General features: G+C 42.8%; 2 protein-coding genes across 2 annotated transcripts; one reads left to right on the forward strand and one right to left on the reverse strand.

Annotated features, from left to right (window-relative positions):
• Positions 1-258: 258 nt before the first annotated feature.
• On the forward strand, positions 259-20,221 carry LOC309652357 (acyl-CoA wax alcohol acyltransferase 1-like). The gene is given in 4 exon segments (XM_082446094.1): positions 259-12,578; positions 13,545-13,586; positions 13,590-13,650; positions 13,914-20,221. Coding segments are annotated over 4 exon segments (315 nt in total). The 5' UTR covers positions 259-12,500; the 3' UTR covers positions 14,048-20,221.
• A 28-nt stretch (positions 20,222-20,249) lies between these two features.
• On the reverse strand, positions 20,250-21,464 carry P2RY4 (pyrimidinergic receptor P2Y4; the record flags this gene model as incomplete). Its single annotated transcript, XM_082446031.1, is given in 2 exon segments — positions 20,250-21,128; positions 21,132-21,464. Coding segments are annotated over 2 exon segments (1,212 nt in total).
• Positions 21,465-21,785: the final 321 nt, after the last annotated feature.

The following is a 21,785-nucleotide window of genomic DNA, read 5'->3' on the forward strand; positions in this document are numbered from 1 at the left end:
AGCATTGGATTTTCTACTAAGTGAGATGAGGAGTTGTTGGAAGGTTTAGTTTTTTTTTTAGTATGAAAAATTTTAAACACATACAAAACTAGAGAGAATAGTAATCATGAACTCCTATGGAAGTTCTGGATTCCACAACTGTTAAGATAATGCCACTTGCTTCATCTATCCCAACTTTTCTTTTTTTTAAGCTGAAGTGCTTTAAAGCAAATTTCACCCCTATGTATGGCACATCTAAAAAATATGACCATTTTCTTATATAACAATAAAGCCATTATCACACCAAAAAAAAATTAACTATGATTCCTTAGTATCATCTAATACTCAGTCCATAGTCACATTTCCCTCCTTGCCTTCAAAATAGTTTTTTTTACAGTTGGTTTATGATGTCCCATCAATTATTTTAATCTAGAGCTGTCCTCTCCCCCAGCCCCCAACTTTTTTCAAACCATTGACTTATTGAAGAAACCAGACCATTGTCTTATAAAAAGTCCCATATTCTGGATTTGTCTGTTAGCTTCCTCATGGCATCTTTTAAGTTGTTCCTTTATCCTTCCTATTTTCTGTAAACTGGAAGTTAGCCAGAGGCTTGTTTAGATTCAGGTTCAATTTTGAAGGTAAGAGTACTTGATGGGTACATGCTTCACATTGAGGTTATCCCCCTTTTAGTGCTTCTGAGATTAATCTGAAATGCAGGTGGCCATAGCCTGATCTTTTCATTGCAACATTCCATATCAACCTTCACCTCATGGTTATAGCAGTCAGTGATGATCATTACATGTCACAATTATTTCATCAGAAGTTGTACAAGGATGTTTTTCTATTTCTATCATCCTGTCCACACTTATTAGCTCACATAATGCAGTGTATTGATAAGCTTCACTTCCAACTCCACCCCCTCTGAACTTTTCCTTCCCTGTCTCTACGGGGAAGGTTAATTTGTTTTTTTTTTTTCCTTCTAGAGTTCTTTTTCCAATTAGAAGCATTTATATGATATATTTGTATGTACACATATATATTCATATCCCTCTTCTTCTTGACTAAAGGTTGCATAGCTGTATATGCTATTCTATATCTTACTTTTTTCACTTAAAGTATATCCTGGAAATCACTTCATGTCTGTCTTGAGATCTTCCTCATTATTGGTTCTGAGCAAGGGAATGACAAAATCTGACTTATAGTTTAGAAGCCTTCCTCTAGTTGCCTTGTAAAAAATAGAATTTAAAAGGACAAATACCAGACTTCCCTGGTGGTGCAGTGATTAAGAATCCACCTGCCAATGCAGGGGACACGGGTTCGATCCCTGGTCCAGGAAGATCCCACATGCCGTGGAGCAACTAAGCCCGTGCGCCACAACTATTGAGCCTGCACTCTAGAGCCTGTGAACCACAACTACTGAGCCCACACGCCGCAACTACTGAAGCCCGCACGCTTTAGGGGGCCTGCGTGCCACAACTACTGAAGCCCATATGCCTAGAACCCATGCTCCACAACAAGAGAAGCCACCACAATAAGAAGCCCATGCACCACAACGGAAAGTAGGCCCCACTCACTGCAACTAGAGAAAGCCTGCACGCAGCAATGAAGACCCAACGCAGGCAAAATAAATAAATAATAAAATAAAATAAAATAATATTTTAAAAAAAGGACAAATACCAAAGCAGAGAGGTCATTTAGAGGCTGCCATCTTGGATCACGCAAATAAAGGCAACACCCTAGGGATGGAGGGGCCTGGGCCCCTGACAACTTCACTGAGTAGCCTGGCACAATAGCCACTTCATCTTTGGGTCTGAAAGAGAGAGAAGTAGATCTTTATCTTATGTAAACTACATTTTATTTTGGATCTCTGTCACATTCACTGAACCTACATCCTAATTAACAAATCATTCTTATTTTAACATGCTCTGATTATTATGACTGGAGTCAAGACAACTGGCTTCTTGTCTTGACTGTATTGATCATGTGACCTTGAGCAAAGAAGAGGTGAGAGAGTGTTCTGGATAGAGGAACAGCATGAGTAAGGTTTCAGAGGCTGTGTAATTTGGCCCTTATCTCATAAGCAATAGAGGACCCCTGAAAGTGGTAGTACAGAAGGAATTCTCAAAAGATTAAGTGGGTAGTAGTATAGAAGGGAAGAGAAACCAGAGACCAGGAGACCAGAATAGGAAGCCAGCCCTAGGCCTTGCTTCTACCCAATACGTAGCCATTGATGATTCAAGATAACTTATTTCCTCAGTGACTTACCATGGTTAACCTTACCACCATCTCTCTAACTCCACTTCCTACTATTTTCTCTACTTGTTGTTAACTCCACTCCAGCCACAGGATCTGCTTGCTGTTCCTTGAATAAATTCCTTGAACAAGTATGCTCCTGCCTCAGGGCCTTTGTATTTGCTGTTCCCTCTCTCTGGAATGGCTCTTCCCCTTGATAGCCACATGCCTTCCCTGACCAATCTACCTAAAATGGCAGCCCCATCCCCATCCCCCTTACTCTGATTTCTTTTACTTCACAGAATATATCACCATTTGGCATTATATATTTATTTTTTTGTTGTTGTCATCCCTCCCTGGAATATAAGCATCATGAGGACAGGGACCTTGTTTAGTACACTGCTGAAATCCCAGCACTTAGAACACTGTATACAATAGTTGGCACACAATAAGTATTTGTTGAATGAATGAATGAGATATAAAATAGATTTTACTTATGTCCTTCTATGAATAATTGACTTTAAGAAATTTTAGAGAAAACATGAGGCTAAAGAGGTGAGGAGGGAAGGCCTAGAACGGAACACTCAGCCCTGAGGCTAAGAACATGGAGGAATGAGCTTGAAGAGGAGCTAAGAGGCTTAGTCTAATCCCATTTACAGACTGAAAAGCACTCAAATCGACTTTTGTGGTGATTTTAACGTTTTCTGTAAGTAACTAAACCTGCTATTTTTGCATCTCTGTCTTTCTCCCAAAGTTATTAAAAAATTTTTAAGAACAACAAACTTTTAAAATTTTGGAAGAAAGTATAGAAAAGTATCTTCATACTCTCAGATGGAGAAATTTTTATTAAAACAACGCACAAAGGATTGATACATTCACATTAAAACTAAGAACTTTTTAAAATCTCTAAAGAAAGAGAAAAGACAATCTTCAAACGAGGAGAAAGATCATTCAACAAATATTACTGAGCACCTACTATGTGCCAGGCACTGTTAATGGTCCCTAGGATAAATTAGTAGACGAATCAAAACAAAATCCCTGCCCCCAAGGACCATTCTATTGAAATGCATATGTTGATTAAAAGGGGCCAGGTACCATCCTAAGTACTTTACATATATTAACTCATTTAATTGGCACAGTAACTCTGTGGGTTAGGTACTCCACGGATGAGAAAAATGAAGCTCAAAGAGGTTAAGGAAACTGAGGCACAGAGAGGTTAACTGCCTGAGATCACACAGTTGGTGAAGGGTGGAGCTGGGATTTGAGCGCATTCTGGCCCTAGAGGCCAGGTACTCTATTCCTTATTATAAATTGGTATACTGACGTTCACAGCACCCAACTGACAAAGGATTAGTATATGGACTGTGTCAAGAGTTCCTACATATCATTAAGTAAAAGATAACCAATAAAAAAATTAGTAAAAGATGTAAGCAGATATTTTCCAGAAGAAATATGGCCCATAAGTATAAGAACCGATGCTCAACTTCTTTAGTAATTAGGGAAATACAAATTAAAACTGCAACAAGGTAGCATTTGACACTAAACTGATTGGCAAGAATTTAAAAGTCAGTTAAAGCCAAGTGTTAGGATATGAGGCAATGTGTACCCACACTCTGCTGAAAGCATATGATATAATCACTTTGGGAAACAATTTAGCATGTCCTAGTAAAACCGAATCTGCACAGAACCTATGACTCAGGAATTCCACTCCTAGGCATATACCCTAGAGAAACTTTTACGCATGAGCTCTACAAGACATGGATAAGAATGTCCTAGAAACAGGGTTCGTAATAGCAAAAACAAGCTGGAAACAACCCAAATGTCCATAAATAAGACCATGGATGAATAAACACCATGGTACATCCACCCATATTCATACAATGGAATACAAAAAGCAAAGCTACATATGTCAACAAAGATGAAACTCAAAATCTTAGTGTTGAGTGGAAAGAATCAAGTCAGAGAGAAATACCATATATATGTGTGTTTGTGTGTGTGTATATATATATATACACACACACACATATATACACAAAAGTAGGCAAAACTAAACAACATACGTGATAAAACTACAAATAAAAGAAAGGGAATGACAGACAAACACATCAGTATAGAGGTTATTCAAGGTAGGGGAGGAGATGAGGGGAAGGAGATTAGGGAGAGGCACTCAGGGGTCTTCGAAGCTACTGGTAGCATATTATTTCTTTAGGTGGGTGGTAAATACACGTGTGTCCTCATTATTATAGAAATATTAGTTATTATATATTATAATTATAAAAATGAATAATATAGAACAATATATCATAATAATGTCTTCATTATTATTTCAATTCTTTTATACATATGATACATCTCACAAAAACACAAAGAAAAGAAAAAGTAGAACCCTAGCCGATCTGAAAAAGATTATATATTCTTTTCAGAAACAAGAAGATAGGGGAGGAGTGGGAAGGCCATGCCCATTTCTGCTGGTCCCCCCTTTGCTCCGCGTAGGAGCTCTCAGTGTTAACTGGGTGTTAACTGGACTCCGAAGACTTCCTCTTCGCTCCCCACACTTGGTCTGTGTCCAGTCCTTCCCCAGTGGTCACAAATGAGCAGCCCTTGGGCTAAATCTGTCTGCAGTTGTGTTTTGTTTAGACAGTCCAGTTATTGTCATTTTAAAAATTTTAAATCGTTCAGAAAAAGAAAACCCACATACATATATACATACATATGTACATACATTCCTATAGAGAGAGACAGATAAAATAAATATGTGAAATACTGACAATTGTTGACTTGAAGAGGTAGATGATATACAGGTGTGTATTATACTATTCTTTCAACTTTCCTGTATGCTTGAATTTTTTTTTACAAGAAAAAGTTGGAAAAACTAACTTTGAAGGCCTTTAGAAGGAGCATGCCCTCTCTAGTTCACCACAATCCCCACCATATCCTATTATAACTCTCAGCCTGTTCCCTCATTTCTAGTACCCCTGGTCCCTAGAGACATTTGAGTTGGCAACTGGTAGCTCAGCTTGTAGGGTTTGGCCCCTCTTGCATCTCCATGTCTCCTGCATGTACGTGGTTTGTTCAGCCATTCCCACAGGCCGAACAAACCTTATGCAAAGTTTTGTTTTTAGAACAGGAGAGGACAACACAAGCTGATGTAATTCCCCACTACCCTGCAGTAGGGAGGGAAGCCCTCTTCACTCACCTCCCAGCAGCTACAGAAACTTCAGCAAGTGTACTCTACCTTATAAGACAAAGGTGGGGCCTTGAAAAAGTCAAGCCACACCAGTTAGCTTCTCCTAGAAGATAAGATGAAGAACTTGATGACTCTTTATGACTCTCTGGCATCAAAGGTGAAAAGGATGGGGAAGAAAAATCTTCCAGCAACATCAGGGGGCCTGCGAGGTAAACGACTATATCAGGGCTATAAAGTATAAGATAAATGTGCCTGGACTTATGAGTTAGAAAGAATCCCTTGAGGGTGCTTAGGCACCAGTTTGCAACCAATAAACCGTTCCTCTTCAGACTGATCAGTGCTTGGTCCCTCAGAGTCCAGTGGCATCAGGGAAACTGAAGCAGCTTCCTAGTTAGCATCTGCCCAGCCATGTTCGGTGATATGACGGGTTCTTTCTTTGCAAACTCTGGTTTTCACTCCCACTGCACTAAACAAATCCTTGATTCCTGCCACCCACAGTTTGGCTATTTCTGCACACACCACACAGCATGAATTCATCCAATTGTTTAGCGTGCAAAACACGCTTAGAAAGGAATAGGCAGATAGCCAGAGGCAGGCAGTGTCACTGGGGGATAAGGCCATTTTGGAATGGCCTTGCCTTTTGGTTTATTCTTGCCTTGACCTCCACACCTTGCTGACTTCCCAGATCTTAGAACTTCAACTCATTTCTGACATCCAGCTCTCCATAGGACAAGGCATCGGCTTTAGGGAATATTGATGCCTGTCCATCCTTCCCCATGACCTGCTTTGGCTATTTGCCATCCACATCCTATTGTGACAGAACTCACCTAAGGATTTGATGCTGCTGTCATGAATCCTTACCAGGTCAGGGACTGAAGATAAGGAAAAGAAGAACTCTATTACCAAAGCTGTAGCATCAAGATGATATCTTCAATATATAGAATGGATAAACAACAAGGTCCTACTGTGTAGCACAGGGAACTGTATTCAGTATCCTGTGATAAACCATAATGGAAAAAATATGAAAAAGAATATATATGTATAACTGAATCACTTTTCTGTATAGCAGAAATTGACACAACATTGTAACTCAACTACACTTCAATAAAATAAACTAAAAAAAGAAGAAGAAGAAGAAGAAGATACCTTCAGATGTCTGAGAAGGAAGTGAAGGCCAAGACCAGACAAGTAGCTGCTAAGTTGTGACACAGGGTCAAGACAGTACTTCTCATGTGTAGTGCTTAAGAGGGCAATTCCTACTGCAAAAGTAGATAGATAAATAGATAGATAGATAGATAGATAGATGATAGGTAGATAAATAGATAGATGATAGGCAGGTAGATAGATAGATAGATAGATAGATGAGAGGGAAGGGGGACATCCATAAACAATGAGAGTGTGTCATCAACCAAGGATTACAATTAGTACAATTCTGTGAGGTCATGTTAAAAAGAAAAAGGGTGGGGGAAGAAAAGAAAGGATCAGTGTACTTACTAACAATCAGTTCTCACATTCCCAGGTTTCCTAATTTCTTTTGGCCATCACTCCATTTTCTCTGATACAATTCATGGTGACCAGGACCACCCACTTACCAAGGAAGTCTCTGGCCTAGGGAATTGCAATCACTCTCATTTTTAGTTCAGGTGAGACTAGATTAAAAATTTTTTTTTCTCAAAAAGAAAAGAAAACAATATGAAAGCATAGAAACCAAAGTATTGATACAACAGATTGCTTGTACTGATCTTTCCTGGGTACAGGCTGATCTCAGTGATCCACACCTTTCAAGACCCATTTTTCTATACTTCACCTCAGCCCCGGACTTGGCTTGTGTTTAAACGTTCCTGAGCTTGAGCGGAGGTGAAACTAAGCAGCAGCCCTGCCAGGTCTAGTATATAGGGGGCCTTCAAGTCTGACCAGATAGTGAAAGAGGCATGTCTAAAAATTAGTGCTTCCTCCATAATAGGAGATTGGTTAAATGAATCATGGCATATCCATACAATGAAATGATGATGTGACAGAAGAAAATTGACATGAAAAGATGTCCATGATATACTCTTAGGTGAAAAAACAGGTTACAAAACAGTACAGAGAATATGATTTCATTTTGATTAAGAAATTATACATATAACTAACATTTATTGAGCTTTAAATATGAGCATATAAATAAACAAGGCACTGAAGAAAAAGCTTTACATTAATTACTTACCCTCATGACAACCCAATGGTATTGGTAGGTATTATACTCATCTTTTAGAGATGAGGAAACTGAGGCACTAAGCAGTTAAGTAATTTGCCATAGTTCACTTAAGTGGCAAAGCTGAGGTACAGACTGGGATATGTTGGACTCAAGAGCCCAAACTCTTCACAGTGACACAATATTTATCTCTATATTCATACAGGAAAAAGTCAAGAAAGAGAGATACCAGGATGTGAACAGTTAACAGTTGTTATTTCTGGATTGTGAGATTATGAGTCATTTTTGTTTCCTTTATGTTTCCTTGCATAGTCTGAAATTTTTATGAATTACATGAATTATTTTTATAATCAGGAAAAAAATCAACTTTCATTTTGAAAAAAGCAAACAAGCCATTGTTTCTAACCTGTAAGCAGCAGACCACTGTGGGGGGCAGGGATTAACTTAATTATTACAAGGGTTCTGGAAATTCCTATATGGCCAAGCACTGTCTAGAATGAACAAAAAATATGCTTACACATATTTTTTTTTCAAATGTCACGATGTATACTGTCATGATGTATAGCCATAGTTGTTTCGTTTGTTATATATTTCTCAAGCAATGGATATTAAAAATACAACTATTATTATATGGAAGTCTATGACATTTTAAACATTAAAATATGAAAACAAAGGATGCAATCTGCTGTTAAAAGGAAAATATATGTGTACAGATCAACACTGTAGCTTGAGTGTCTTCTCAACAACTGACCTCTTTTTGGGGGGGGTGAGGGGGTGGGAGGAAATAAAGGGGAAAAACTGAAAATGCACAAATTATTAAGAGTTAATCTAGTAGCAGTCCTGAGGAAGACAATTTACAAGGACGAGAGGGCATGAAGAGGGAGTTAATGTCGCCTCAGAAAATCCTATTCTGGAAAGACAGAATGCTAATCTCCCCTGTATTGCCAGGGGCTAGTCCTCACCTTCAAGCACAGGGATGTCAACACAGATTGCAGGAGATGCTGTAATGCCTGAATGCTCAAGCTTGCTACAGGGCCGGGCTGATATTCAATTAGCAGGAAGAGCTGGAGTGGGGACAGCCCTCCAGGTTCAGAGAAGGCAAAGTATGCAGAACTCTGTCTTTTGCCAAACCGACTCAAAGGTCAACACTTGCCTTCCTTCCTCTCATTCTTCTTTTCCTGTTTTGCAACGTGCCCATTGTCCTCTATTTCTGTACAGCCTTTTGTCCCCCCACTCATGTCCCCAAGACACACTCTTCCATAGGACTCCTGTGATCTAATTACCCAGAAGAAACCACAGACCTCAAACTAAGTTACTCACTCACTGATTGTTTATTTAATACTGAGGACCTAGGACTTTCCGGGCATTATAGGAAGATGCATTTAAAAATAAGATATGGTCCGTATCCCTTTAGAAGCATACCGACTTCAGGTGTGAAAATCAAACAAAAACAAAGAACAAAACAAAACAAAAAAAACAACAACTCAATTTGCTTCATTGGGCATGAAGTTATAACAAGGTAAGAGATGGGAGTCAGAAAGAAGAATGAGGGCTTTGCTGCCCCCCCTCCTCACTTTGGCCTGTACGTGGGGCTCACCCCTGCTCATGGGAGGTGGTGCTGAGGTCTGGAAGACAGGCTAACTCCAAGGGAGAACAGTCTTTGACAGGTCAATGGCAGGGGAAAAAGGAGGGTAGGAAGTGGGATTGTTCTGTATTAAAAGTAAATGAAGATCTTGCTGAAGGGCTCAAACCTGAATCTGATCCAGTGTTTGAATCCAACTGCCAATCTGGGGGAAATACAGACACGCAGCAAGCGGAGTCCAGGCTGTGGGAGATTCTCCAGGTCAAATGTGGGTTGTTCAATAGATAAATGATCAGGAAAAGAAAGGGATGGAGGGGGAAGCTGGAAACTAAAACAGACCTAAACTCTTACAAAATGCCAAGGTCATAAAAGACAAGGAAAGACCAAGAAACTGTCACAGACTGGAGAAGACTAAGGAGACACGATGACTAAATACAACATGGGACTTGATGGCACCCTGGAACAGAAATGGACATTAGTAGAAAAAAACTAGTGCAATTCGAATAAAGTCTGGAGTTAACAGTAATGTTACAATATTGGTTTCCTAGCTGTGATAACTATACTATGGTTACATAAGATGGTAACATAAGGGGAAGCTGGGTGAAGGGTATAGGGAACTCTCCACACTATCTTTGCAACTCTCCTATCAATCTAAAATTATTCTCAAATAAAACGTTTACAAAAAAGAAATTTTAAGGGTTATAATAATCTTTTTAATGGACAAGACTAAACCATAGTCATTAGGGAAGTGTGTTTGGGTAATAAAACCATAGAAATGCAAGTGAACAATTCCTCTAAATGTCAAAGATAATGGTTACTTTGGGAGGAGAAAGAGAGTTGTGACTGTAATGGGGCACATGGGAGGCTTCCGGGGTGGGTGAAAAACTTCTATTTCTTGACCTAACAGTGGTCACAAGGTATTTGTCTTATAATAATTCATTAAGCCATATTTGTTTTAGGTGGTTTTCTGTATCTGGGTTTTATTTTACAATGAACAATTAAAGAGAGAGACTTAACAGACATAATATCCAAATAAAATCAGTGGACCTTGTTTAGATCCTGATTCAAATTAACCAACTATTGGGTTGGCCAAAAAGTTTGTTCGGTTTTTTCCATACGATGGCTCTAGTAGCACTTAGCTGTCTTTAACTTCATTCGAAACAATTTTGTTAGATTGTATTGTGACAGCTGTCATATCAGCGTGCATTAAAAAAAAACTTACCAAAATTGGTGAATTTTTGTGTAGCTATTTTGATTTTGAAGATGGAAGAAAAAAAGCAACATTTTTGGCATATTATACTTTATTATTTCAAGAAAGGTAAAAACGCAACTGAAACACAAAAAAAGATTTGTGCAGTGTATGGAGAAGGTGCTGTGACTGGTCGAACGTGTCAAAAGTGGTTTGTGAAGTTTCGTGCTGGAGATTTCTCACTGGACGATGCTCCACGGTCGGGTAGACCAGTTGAAGTTGATAGCGATCAAATCGAGACATTAATTGAGAACAGTCAACGTTATACAACGCGGGAGATAGCCGACATACTCAAAATATCCAAATCAAGCGCTGAAAATCATTTGCACCAGCTTGGTTATGTTAATCGCTTTGATGTTTGGGTTCCACATGAGTTAAGTGAAATAAACCTTCTTGACCGTATTTCCGCATGTGATTCTCTACTTAAACGTAACTAAAACGTTCTGTTTCTAAAACAAATTGTACGGCAGAAACTAACACAACATTGTAAAGCAACTATACGCCAATAAAAATTTAAAATAAAATGATTATAATTTAAAAAAATAAAAAATAACAAATAAATTTGAAAAATAAATTGGGATGGGTGATGAAAAGTGGATACTGTACAATAATGTGGAATGGAAGAGATCGTGGGCAAGCGAAATGAACCACCACCAACCACACCAAAGGCCAGTCTTCATACAAAGAAGGTGATGTTGTGTATATGGTGGGATTGGAAGGGAGTCCTCTATTATGAGCTCCTTCCGGAAAACCAAATGATTAATTCCAACAAGTACAGCTCCCAATTAGACCAACTGAAAGCAGTACTCGACAAAAAGTGTCTGGAATTAGTCAACAGAAAATGCATAATATTCCATCAGGATACCCCAAGACCGCATGTTTCTTTGATGACCAGGCAAAAACTGTTACAGCTTGGCTGGGAAGTTCTGATTCATCCGCCGTATTCACCAGACATTGCAACTTCAGATTTCCATTTATTTCAGTCTTTACAAAATTCTCTTAATGGAAAAACTTACAATTCCCTGGAAGACTGTAAAAGGCACCTGGAACAGTTCATTGCTCAAAAAGATTAAAAGTTTTGGGAAGAAAAAAAAAAAGTTTTGGGAAGATGGAATTATGAAGTTGCCTGAAAAATGGCAGAAGGTAGTGGAACAAAACGGTGAATACGTTGTTCAATAAAGTTCTTGGTGAAAATGAAAAATGTGTCCTTTATTTTTATTTAAAAACTGAAGGAACTTTTTGGCCCACAAGTATAAAAAGACATATTTATATGGACTGGATATTAGATATTTTTAGAGGAGTATTAATTTTGTTAAGGGTGATAATGGCATTGTTATTATCGAAGAAAACATCCAAATTTTTGTAGATGCATGGTGAAATTTAGGGGTGAAATGACATGATGCCTTAGAATTGCTTTAAAATACTCCAAGGGGGGAAAAAAAGAGCTGGGAGATAGATGAAACAAGTATGGCAAAATGTTAATAGTTGTTGAAGATGAACATAAAACATGAAAACAAAAATGAAAATTTCTTGCATTCTCTAGTTTTGTGTGTGGGGGCAAATTTTTATAATAGAAAATTAAAAGAGGGGGACAGCCTCGAACCAGGCTGCCTCAGGGCAACGGCCGCAACAGACATCTAACCCCAGGTGCTCCTCACCCCACAAACCCACAGCGCTCCCTTCCCACCAGCCATCTCCCTGAGGTCACAACCCCAGCAGTCTCAGAGTGGCCTGTGATGTGAGGGGTGTTTCCCTTCTCCGGACCTCTGTGTCACTAGGACCGGATAGCAGCCCTTCTCACCTTTTCTTCATCCTTATGTTCTAGTAATACCAGGAGAGGGAATCAAAGGGCAAATGGGCAAGGCCCAGGGCTCAGACCTGATGGGGCAGTCCTTACCACTCCAGAGCCTGCCCCCTTCAGTGGGTGGTAGATGTGGGGCTGGACCAGGACAGGACAGGGAGATGAAAATCCTCATAATTATATGCGTTCAATATCGGGCGAGCTTCCAGAGGCTAGTGGTACCTTTGGTTGGAACACCGTTCTGGGATCTTCGTCTCCTTCAGGCTCCTGGGCATCATGCCTTGTTTCAAGCAGCCTAAGCATTTCCAGAGTCTGGTATTTCTGCACTGGCCCCTGAGCGACCTTGCCATATATGTGTACTGATCCAAGAGAGCATGGCAAGAAGCCAGGGTCAAAGGCCAGGACCAGATCTGGGGTGACTTTTGTGCTCATGGGAAGTCTCATCTCTGGCCTTTGATCATCTCAGTTGGTACTACAGAGTAAAGTCAAGGAGTCTCAAGTTCCCCGAGTGCCCTGGAGAAGGAAGAGATAGAGTCTCAGGGGCAGAAAGGACAGGTGGAGGTGGGAGGTGGAACAGGGTCATGTTGGTTATGAGTAGATCTAGCTAATTTCAGCCACTTTCTAACCCTCACTATCTGGAGAGGAGAAATGAGGGCCATGGAATAAGCATGATATGTCCAAAATCTTAAGGAAGTATGGGGAGTGGGGCAGAGGAAGCATTAGCATTACAGACTTAGAGAAGTATCGCCTGTGTTTGAACCATAGAATTTTCCATTCTGGGAGGGGAGTGGTAGTAGCATGGTGGGGGTGAGGGGAGACAGAGATAATGGAAGGAATGGTGAATGGGCAAGGGGACAAGAATGGTGTACGGGGAACAGTAGAAGGCTGCAGATGCTGTATGCACGGAGTATGGGGAGATATAGACAGTATATGGACAAGGGAGGGTGAGCTAGTGTTTTAACAAGAGTTCAAGGATGATGAATAGGGAGGGAGACAGGAGACAAGAGGGAAAAGATGGTGGATGAATGGAAGCAGTGGGGGGAAAGCTGGTGGCAGGCAGGGAGCAGGAGTGGGGGGATGGTGAGCGGGCAGGTGGACAGGGATGACAGGTAAGCAGAGAAATAGATCTGGAATGTATGGTAGATGATAGAGGGAAAGTTTGAAGGACAAGTGGACATGGCTGATGGACAAGCAGGAGCTGGATTGTGCAGAAGGCCAGGACCAGGGGGCTTGGAGAGTTTGGAGGGCTCTTAATAGGGCTGGACATGGTCAAGTTCGTCTGGCAGCACAAATTTGGTCTGATCTGCTCCCTCATCAGTTTGGATCTTGCAATCATTGCCCATTTACCTGCTGTTTACATCCTAGTGGCCACTACCAGCCCTTTACTTTGCCTGGTTTTTCCTGGACTGGAAGACCCCAGAGCAAGGTAAGACTCATGGACCAGAAAGAACAGGACTTAAGAATGTTCCACCTCAACCTGTAACCAGGCAGTCCCACTTACCATGCCACAGGCCTCTTATCCAAGTTCTCAGAGCCACAGGAGCTAGGCCAGCCAGGACCATCCTGAGGTCTCTTCCTTTTCCCTAGCAGAGCCACGGTCCCTCCAGGATGCTAGGGAAGCACTGGGTGAGCGGGAGGGGTGGGCTTGGCACACACAGACACCATCCCCTACAGATATTTCTATCTCAGGTGACAGGCGATCAGCCTGGGTAAGGAACTGGTGTGCCTGGACCCACATCAGGGACTATTTTCCCATTTCCGTAAGTGTCTCTTCCCCAGCGTCTCTCACAGTTCCCCAGATACTAAACATTGATGCCAAATGACTAGGGCTGTCCATAAGGAAAATGAGCATCCCAGAGAAGTCTCAGTGCAGGCTAGACAGACTTCAGGGTCCAACATTGCTACTGGGCTCTCACTACCTTGCTAGTACTTAACTATCACTTCTAAGCAGCACCAAATCCAAATGTAGAATTCTGGTTCCTCGTCCAGCTACACTAAAGTTGAGAACTTTTGAGAAGGGGTTTCCACCCACAGGAACTGTAACTGATGTTTTTCATCCATTACTCCATTGACACTTCACAACAGCCCTGCCAAACAGGTATTACTATCTCCAGTTTATCAATGAGGAAACTGAAGCTCAGAGAGATTAAATAACGTGTACAAAATCATGCAGCTAGTGAGTAGCAGATCAAGGATTCAAAGCCACATCTGGTTATCTGACTAAAATTGCTATTCTCTCTACTACTCCTCATCACCTCCTTCACCAAAACACTGGCTTTCATCACATGAATGAAAGAGAACAGAGGTCTCAGGTGAAGCATTTAGCATAACCAGTTAGGGATTGTGGGATGCAGTAGTAGAAAATGTGGGGAAAGCAAAAGCTCAGATGTACCACCTCCTTCACTCCACATCCAGGTTACCCTTACAGGTAAGCCAAGCAGTGAGTAGCCAGTGTAGTAGGATGTGAGATATGCTGGACAGGCCTACTTTCCTTCAAAGTATCTTTCCAATGCCCTCCCAACCTCCACTGCTCCTGAAGTACCCCTAGATCTTTAGGCTCCTTGAGCTCTGTGGCCTCTTAACATGGAAATATTCCCAGGAGAAGAAACATTAAGCTGAATTACTGACATGTAATTATTCAGAAAATATTTATTAAGCACCATTTATTAAGCAAATGGGATGATAAAATAAATATTTATATTTGCTTAGCTGTCTAGATTTGCAGAGTCTTGCCACAATCTGGAGTATCTAAAGCTGAGATTATGATCTTCATTTTACAGATGATGAAACTGTGGCTCAGAGAGTCTGAGTGACTCACCCAAGTGACATACCTGAGCCCCACCTTGATAACCAGGGCTCCAACTTGGTTCTTCTGATTTTCAGTTCTATGCTCTTTCCTCTCTATCACAGTAACTCAAGGGGTTTACAGGTAGGAACTCAAAACAAACACACATAAAAACTTAAATAACAATTCAGGATAATAGTATAAGCGATATCAAAAGACAATAAAAGTGTCAAATGACTGATATAGATAATAATTACTGTAGGAATGACCAGGAAGGTCACTGTGGGTAAGAGTCAGCAGAGAAGGCCTCAAAGAGGAAGTGGGACTTAAGCCTGGCCTTTGACACTGGGTAGGAAAAAGACAGTGGGAAAATAAAGGGAGGGCATTCTAGAGTATGGGAAAGGAAGAATAAAGGTGGAGAGGTGAGAAAGCAAAAGTCTTATTTGGAAAAAGAATGAGGAGATCAAAATAGCTGGAGAGATTTGTACAGGGGAGGAATGGAAAATAAAACTGAAAAAGTACTCTTGAATTTCTTCTTTTATTTTGACACAGCACAAGCTTTGACTAAAGAATGGAGAAACGAGAACTAAGTTCACAGATCAACTTCTCATCCACCTGGCAAGAGGGATTTAATTTTAAAGAGTAAAGACAAAGGGAGCAGAAGTGAGGCTAATGATGGGGAGGCATATGTATTAGTGCTCTTGAATTTCTGACAAAAGGATTTCAACCTGTCTTGTAGACAATGGGGAACCATGAAAGAGTTTTGAGTGAGAGAGTGAAACTGAAAGCAGTTTTGGGGCCAATTAATCTGGCAATATGCACCGTATATATCGTGCTAGGAAAGACTGGCGGCGAGGAAGACCAGTTGGGAGGCAGTGACAGTCAGTCAGGGAGAAGGTGACAAGAGCCAGTATTAGAATGGTAGCACTGGGACCATAAAGGAAGGCCAATTGTAATTGACATGATGAAGGAAGAAATGTCAGAATCTTGTGAAATAGGGAGGGCAAAGAGTCAAAGTTGCCTGAGTGTTTTCAAGCCTAGGTGACTTGAGAAAAGAAGATGCCATGAACACAAATGAGCAAGACAGGTAGGGAAACTGGTTCAGGGAGTTTAGTTTTTGACATTTTGGGTTGGAAGTAACAACGGAAGATCCAGTGAAGCTATCCAGTGGGCAACTGAAGACATAGAGGTGGAGCTTGGGAGAAAGGTCAGACATAGAACTGAGTTGGCCTGGCGTAATGGAAGGAGCTCTGGAATTCAGGGGTTCTGGAGCCTCGTCTCTGCTCTGCCCCTAATTTACTAAGTCATGGGCAAGTCATATCTCTGGGCCTGTTTCCTCCTTTGTAAAGTGAGGGGGTGCCCCGGCCCTAGAAGATTTCTGAGATACTCTCAAGGACTATGAGTCAACTGAATTGTATTCACATGCATATATGTTCTCTCCAAGAGAAAAATCAAGGCTCAGATGAGGGGAGGGGATTAAATAATCCCCAAATGCTATGACTATGACAGATCTTGGAACTCTGTTTACTTAGGGAGTAAAAGAGAAAGAGAAGAAGTAATAAGAGAGAGTAAAGTAGGAAGAGAGAAATTTTAAAGCAAGGGGATAAAATAAGAAACTAAAGTTAAAAGTATTACAATAAATGGAAGAAATAATTATATCAAATATGACAAAGGGTTAACATGTATGTTAAATAAAAATACATTTAGATAGATAAGAATACCACTAAGATACCAATTGGAGAAGGATATGAACAGAGAGTTCACCCAAGAGAAAATGCAAACAGTAAACATATGGGAAAATGTTCAATCCCATGAGTAATCAAAGAAAGGAGTTAATAAGTTAATGTTTAAGCCATCCAAAAAGATTTCTAATAAAGTCCAATGCTGGGGCTGCAAGGGAACTGGAACACTCACATGTCATTGTGGTGTTGAAAACTGTGCAGTCCTTTGGGAAATCAAGCTCTATAAAAACATTCATGCTCTTTGATCTAGTAATCTCACCCCTGGGAACTTGTCCTAGGAAGAGGATTACAAAGAAGAAAACAGCTATATGCATTAAAATATTCAAAGCACAGAAAAATTGGGAGTCGCCTAAATGTCCAGTAATAGGGGAATAGTCAAATAAAATATAATCTACTGATGGATGTAATTTTATGTGGCCATTGGAATGATAAATATGAAAGACTGTAACACGAGGAGAGTATCTGCAATTAAGTTTTTTAAAAGAAGAATTAAAAAATATATGTACACTATGATTGCACTTATATAAAAATATATATATGGATTATACAAACTGGAAAAGCACAGAATGTGGAAAAATAAAAACAATTGTCTAGGGTTGGGAAGTTGAGGTAAATATTTTCTTTCAAATTTTGCTTTAATGTTGTCATAGTGGAATTTATTAATGTGGTTTTTATAAAAATTTTTAAAGAAGATATGCAACAGGGTCAAGCGAAGCAGAGAAGTCAAAGAGGATGAAGGCAGAGAAAAGATCATTAAAGGTTTTGCTTATGAGGCAATTTGTGTTCTAGGTACAGAAAAGTGTAGGAAGGAAACCAGATCCAGAGAGTTAAGGGGTGACTTTGTGATGAGGAAATGGGATTCATGGTATTCTTTCCAGATATTTGAGAGTGAAATGAATAAGATGAATAGAATTTGTTTTTTGTTTGTTTGTTTGAATTTATTTATTTTTGGGTTGTGTTGGGTCTTTGTTGCTGCACGCGTGCTTTCTCTAGTTGTGGCGAGTGCGGGCTACTCTTTCTTGTGGTGTGCCGGCTTCTCATTGCGGTGGCTTCTCTTGTTGCAGAGCATGGGCTCTAGGCACGCGGGCTTCAGCAGTTGTGGCTCACGGGCTCTAGAGCACAGGCTCAGTAGTTGTGGCGCACGGGCTTAGTTGCTCCGCGGCATGTGGGATCTTCCTTGACCAGGGCTCAAACCCGTGTCCCCTGCATTGGTAGGTAGATTCTTAACTGCTGCACCACCAGGGAAGTCCTAGAGTTTGTTTTTTAAGACTAGATGAAATCAGTTACGGAAGAGACTGAAAATGAAGAGGGATAAACAAAGGAAAAGGAAAGAGGGCCACTTCTTATTCTGGGACTGCAGGGAAGAAAGGGAGAAAGACAAAATGAATATAGAGGTAGAGTTATCGTGAATGAAACAGAGGGAAGCTGAGGTATTAGATTTTCTCCGTTTTTCAGGAGGCAAGGTAACTCTTAAGAGGTCATAGGGGAGGATGAAGTTGGGGTCTTGAGAAGGTAGAAAAGACAGGAAAGAGTTGCTCTGGAATGTTCACTAGGAACTCAGCAGGCTAAGGGGAATGGGGGCTTAGATGAAGTTCTAACACATCAAGTTTCAGTGGGTCAAGCCAGCCTTGGGCTCTGGCTTCACCTGCAATCCCCTCTAGTCCTAGGAGAGAGAAGACTGGCCCAAGGTGAAAGTCAAGGTGTTTAAAATTAGAGTGTGAGGGAAGGTGGCCCAAAAGTAGCAGACCACAAAGTCTGGGCAGTTAGTCTCAGTTAAGCATAGGGGACTTCAATGGACTGGAGAAATGGAGGAGCCTGGGTCAGCTGTGATGAAGAGAGCAGCTTTGATAGGTAGGGCTGGTGGGTAGGAGAGGTGATAGGCGAGGAGGCTGTGGTCATCAGAATAAAAGGGAGTAAGTGCCGATGAGGAACAGCATATGCAACAGTCTAGGCAGTGGCCATGAGACTGGGAGGCTAGTAAGAAGAAGGCCAGTTCATTAACTCCTAGCGGAAGGGGTACTTGATGTCTAGAGAGGAAGAGGGAGCATTTACAAGAATGCAAAGGGGGACTCAGGGGCACTGAAATCATTTTTTTTTCTGCAGACCAGCCCTAACCTTACTCTCCAGAGAGACCCCTTAGAAGCCAGGAGACAAGCAAGGGATCAGAGCTAGGTCAGCAAGAGTGGGGCAAAAGGAAAGGAAGGCTGGAGACTCAAGAGACCAAAGGACTGGAAGGCAATTTTAGAGAGGGTGCCTGGAAGTGTAAGCCTACCCTTCTCACGAATGCCTTCCCAGAAACTCTTACTTCCCAAAGCTTGGGAGTTAGCTCCCCAAATTCCACACCCCACCCCCACTCCTGGAAGTCTGTAAGCACTAAGATAGTGCTGGAGAGGAGTGACTGGATGGGAAACTCCGAGGGGAGTTGTCCTAGTCCCAGTGCCTTGCCCTGTCCTCGAAGTCCTAAAACCTGATCTGAAAGAGCTGGTGACAGATTTATCATTTATCTAGGGCAGGAGCTAGAGAAAGGGGAGAGACCAGTGGAGAGTCAGCTCTGGGCCTTGGTCCCTGTCACCACCCCAATCTCTGCACAAACCTGCTCCACCCTTTGGTGCTGGAACTTATGCCATAGACACGAGAGCTCCTCCCTTGCGTTCTGAGCCACCCACTCTGCCTTTCATTAAGTACCGGAGAGCTGTCAAATACGTTCTCAGCAAACATCATTAAGAAGGGCCAGTCCCATTCCTGTTCCAAAGGCCATTATCAGCTTGGGTCCTGCCCCCTGAGGCTCCTCAAGGTCCCCACCCCATGGGAAGACTCGGGGCTCCCTCTCTACCTCATGGCTACACACCATTCAACAGGGCCATGCCTCTAGCTGCACATGGGGACCCTGGCAGGCAGGCTCTCTGGGACTGTGCCCTAGTTCAGCGCCTGGGTGGACAAGACTATCCTGTCTTCCAGGGGAAACCAGGGAGTGGGTGTGGGCACTACATATGTCACTTCCCAGGCATTTGTGATATGCTGGTGCCCCCACTTCCTGATTCTGGCTATCACTGTCAGATGAGTCAGGCCAATTCTGAGATCACCCCAGCTTCTTCACCCCTCCGGTTAAATGCTCTGGTCTGGCTGAAGGAACGCATGCTATACAAGGACATGGGGGGAGAGGGCAGGAGAAGGAGGGCTGGGGGAGATTTCCAGCAGCCTTGTAGGACCAAGAAACAGGACCAGTGGCCCCAGGAAGGGGACAGAAACAAAGAGAAAGAAGTCGAGGACGAAGAGTGGCTGCTATGTCTTTGGCTAAAAAGGAGAGGGCAACTGAAGGGTTTAGGGGAGATGGGGTCGCACGTGATTTCTCTGGCTCCTCCTAAATCTCAGGGTGAGGGCCTCTCTCCAGAGCTCAGGAAAGAGGACAAAGCAGCCAGATCGGGTGTCACTATAAGGTTCCCTCCCCTCTGCCCTGCACTCACCCCCTTTCTCTCACTTCCCGGCTTCCGTTACAATCTATCTGCCCAAGCCGCCGTCCTGGGGGGTAGCTGTCCACCTGCAGCTGCTGTCCTCAGGCAGGGACACCAGCGCCAGAGAGGAGGCAGCCATGGGGAGCCGGGGCCTGCCACCCCTGCAGAGCTGCCGGAGCTGACGTCGATACTTGTCCCCAGTGAGCAAATAGAGCACAGGATCCAGACAGCTATTGGCACTGGCCAGAGGCCGAGTCACTTTGTAGACCACGTTGACGATGTTCTGTACCCAGCAGTCAGCTTCCAACAGCCTTGCCATGTAATAAACGATGCGGGTGATGTGGAAAGGCACGAAGCAGACGGCAAAGACAGTCAATACCACAGCGATGGTGCGCAGCGAGCGCAGACGGGAAGATGACTGGGCAGCCCCTGGCAAGGGCCGATACAGGCGCCGGGCCATGAGCCCATAGCAGACAAGAGTGACCAGGAAGGGCACGCCAAAGAGCAGCCCCTTGATTGCCGAACTGAAGTGCACGTAGTGGTCAAACTCCTCAGGCCGGGTGGTGTCGTGGCACAAGATGATGTCCCCCTTAGGGCTGGTGGTGACAAAGAACAAGTTGGGCACGAGGCAGCCAGCTACGACCAACCAAACTGCCAAGCAGAGAAGGCCAGCAAGGCGCGGGCGGACCCAGCACACCACCTGCAGCGGGTGGCAGATGCCCAGGTAGCGGTGTACGCTGATGCAGGTGAGGAAAAGGACGCTGCAGTAGAGGTTCCAATAGAAGAGAAAGCGGATGAACTTGCAGAGCCCAGTGTCAAAGGGCCAGTGGTTGCGAGCTGCGTAATAGTAGACGAGGGTGGGCAGCGACAGGACGTACAAAGTATCTGACAAAGCTAAGTGGAAAATGTAGGTGGCTGTCGCATCTCACGGTCGGAGGTGAAAGAGGAAGAGCCAGATGGTCAGGGCATTGAGGCCTAGGCCCAGCACAAAGATAACTGCATAGCTCACGGGCAGCAGGATAAACTTGAACTCCTCATTAAACCGGCAGTCCAGCTCCACCTCACTGTCGTCAGGATCTGAGTGGGGGCCTACGGTTGTGAACAGTGAGGACTCCGTACTGGTCATGGTCCCCCTAGGGGTGGAAAGGGCAGAAGTGAGGGTGGCCAGAGTTCCCTGGCCCCCCAGCCCTGACCTGGGGCAAAAAAGCAGAGAATGGGGAGGGCGATGGTTGAAGCACAAGGGGGAGTTGAGAGGATGCATCTGGGAGTAACCCGGGCCAGCCTGGCCTCTGCCACAGCTCCCTCGGTCCAGCCCGGGGAATAGTAGGCAGCAGGCAGTGCCGGGGCTCAGGAGTGCAGTCAGTGGGTTTGGATCATTCTTCTGAAGCTGACTCTGTCCTTCAGAGCTTGGTTAGCTAAAGGGGGTCAAGGCCTACCAGGACTATCCAATGTAGGAAGATACCCAGACCCAAATTTTCTCCCAGCTCATCACAACAGCTGTGTCCCTGTGAAGAGGGCATCTCTCCACACAGTAACTTCTCTCCCCTGGTCCCAGTGTCTCTGAACTACAGTGATCTCTGAT

The sequence above is a fragment of the Balaenoptera physalus genome (genome assembly GCF_965194825.1).
Source record: "Balaenoptera physalus genome assembly, chromosome: X".
Classification (NCBI taxonomy): Eukaryota; Metazoa; Chordata; class Mammalia; order Artiodactyla; family Balaenopteridae; genus Balaenoptera; species Balaenoptera physalus.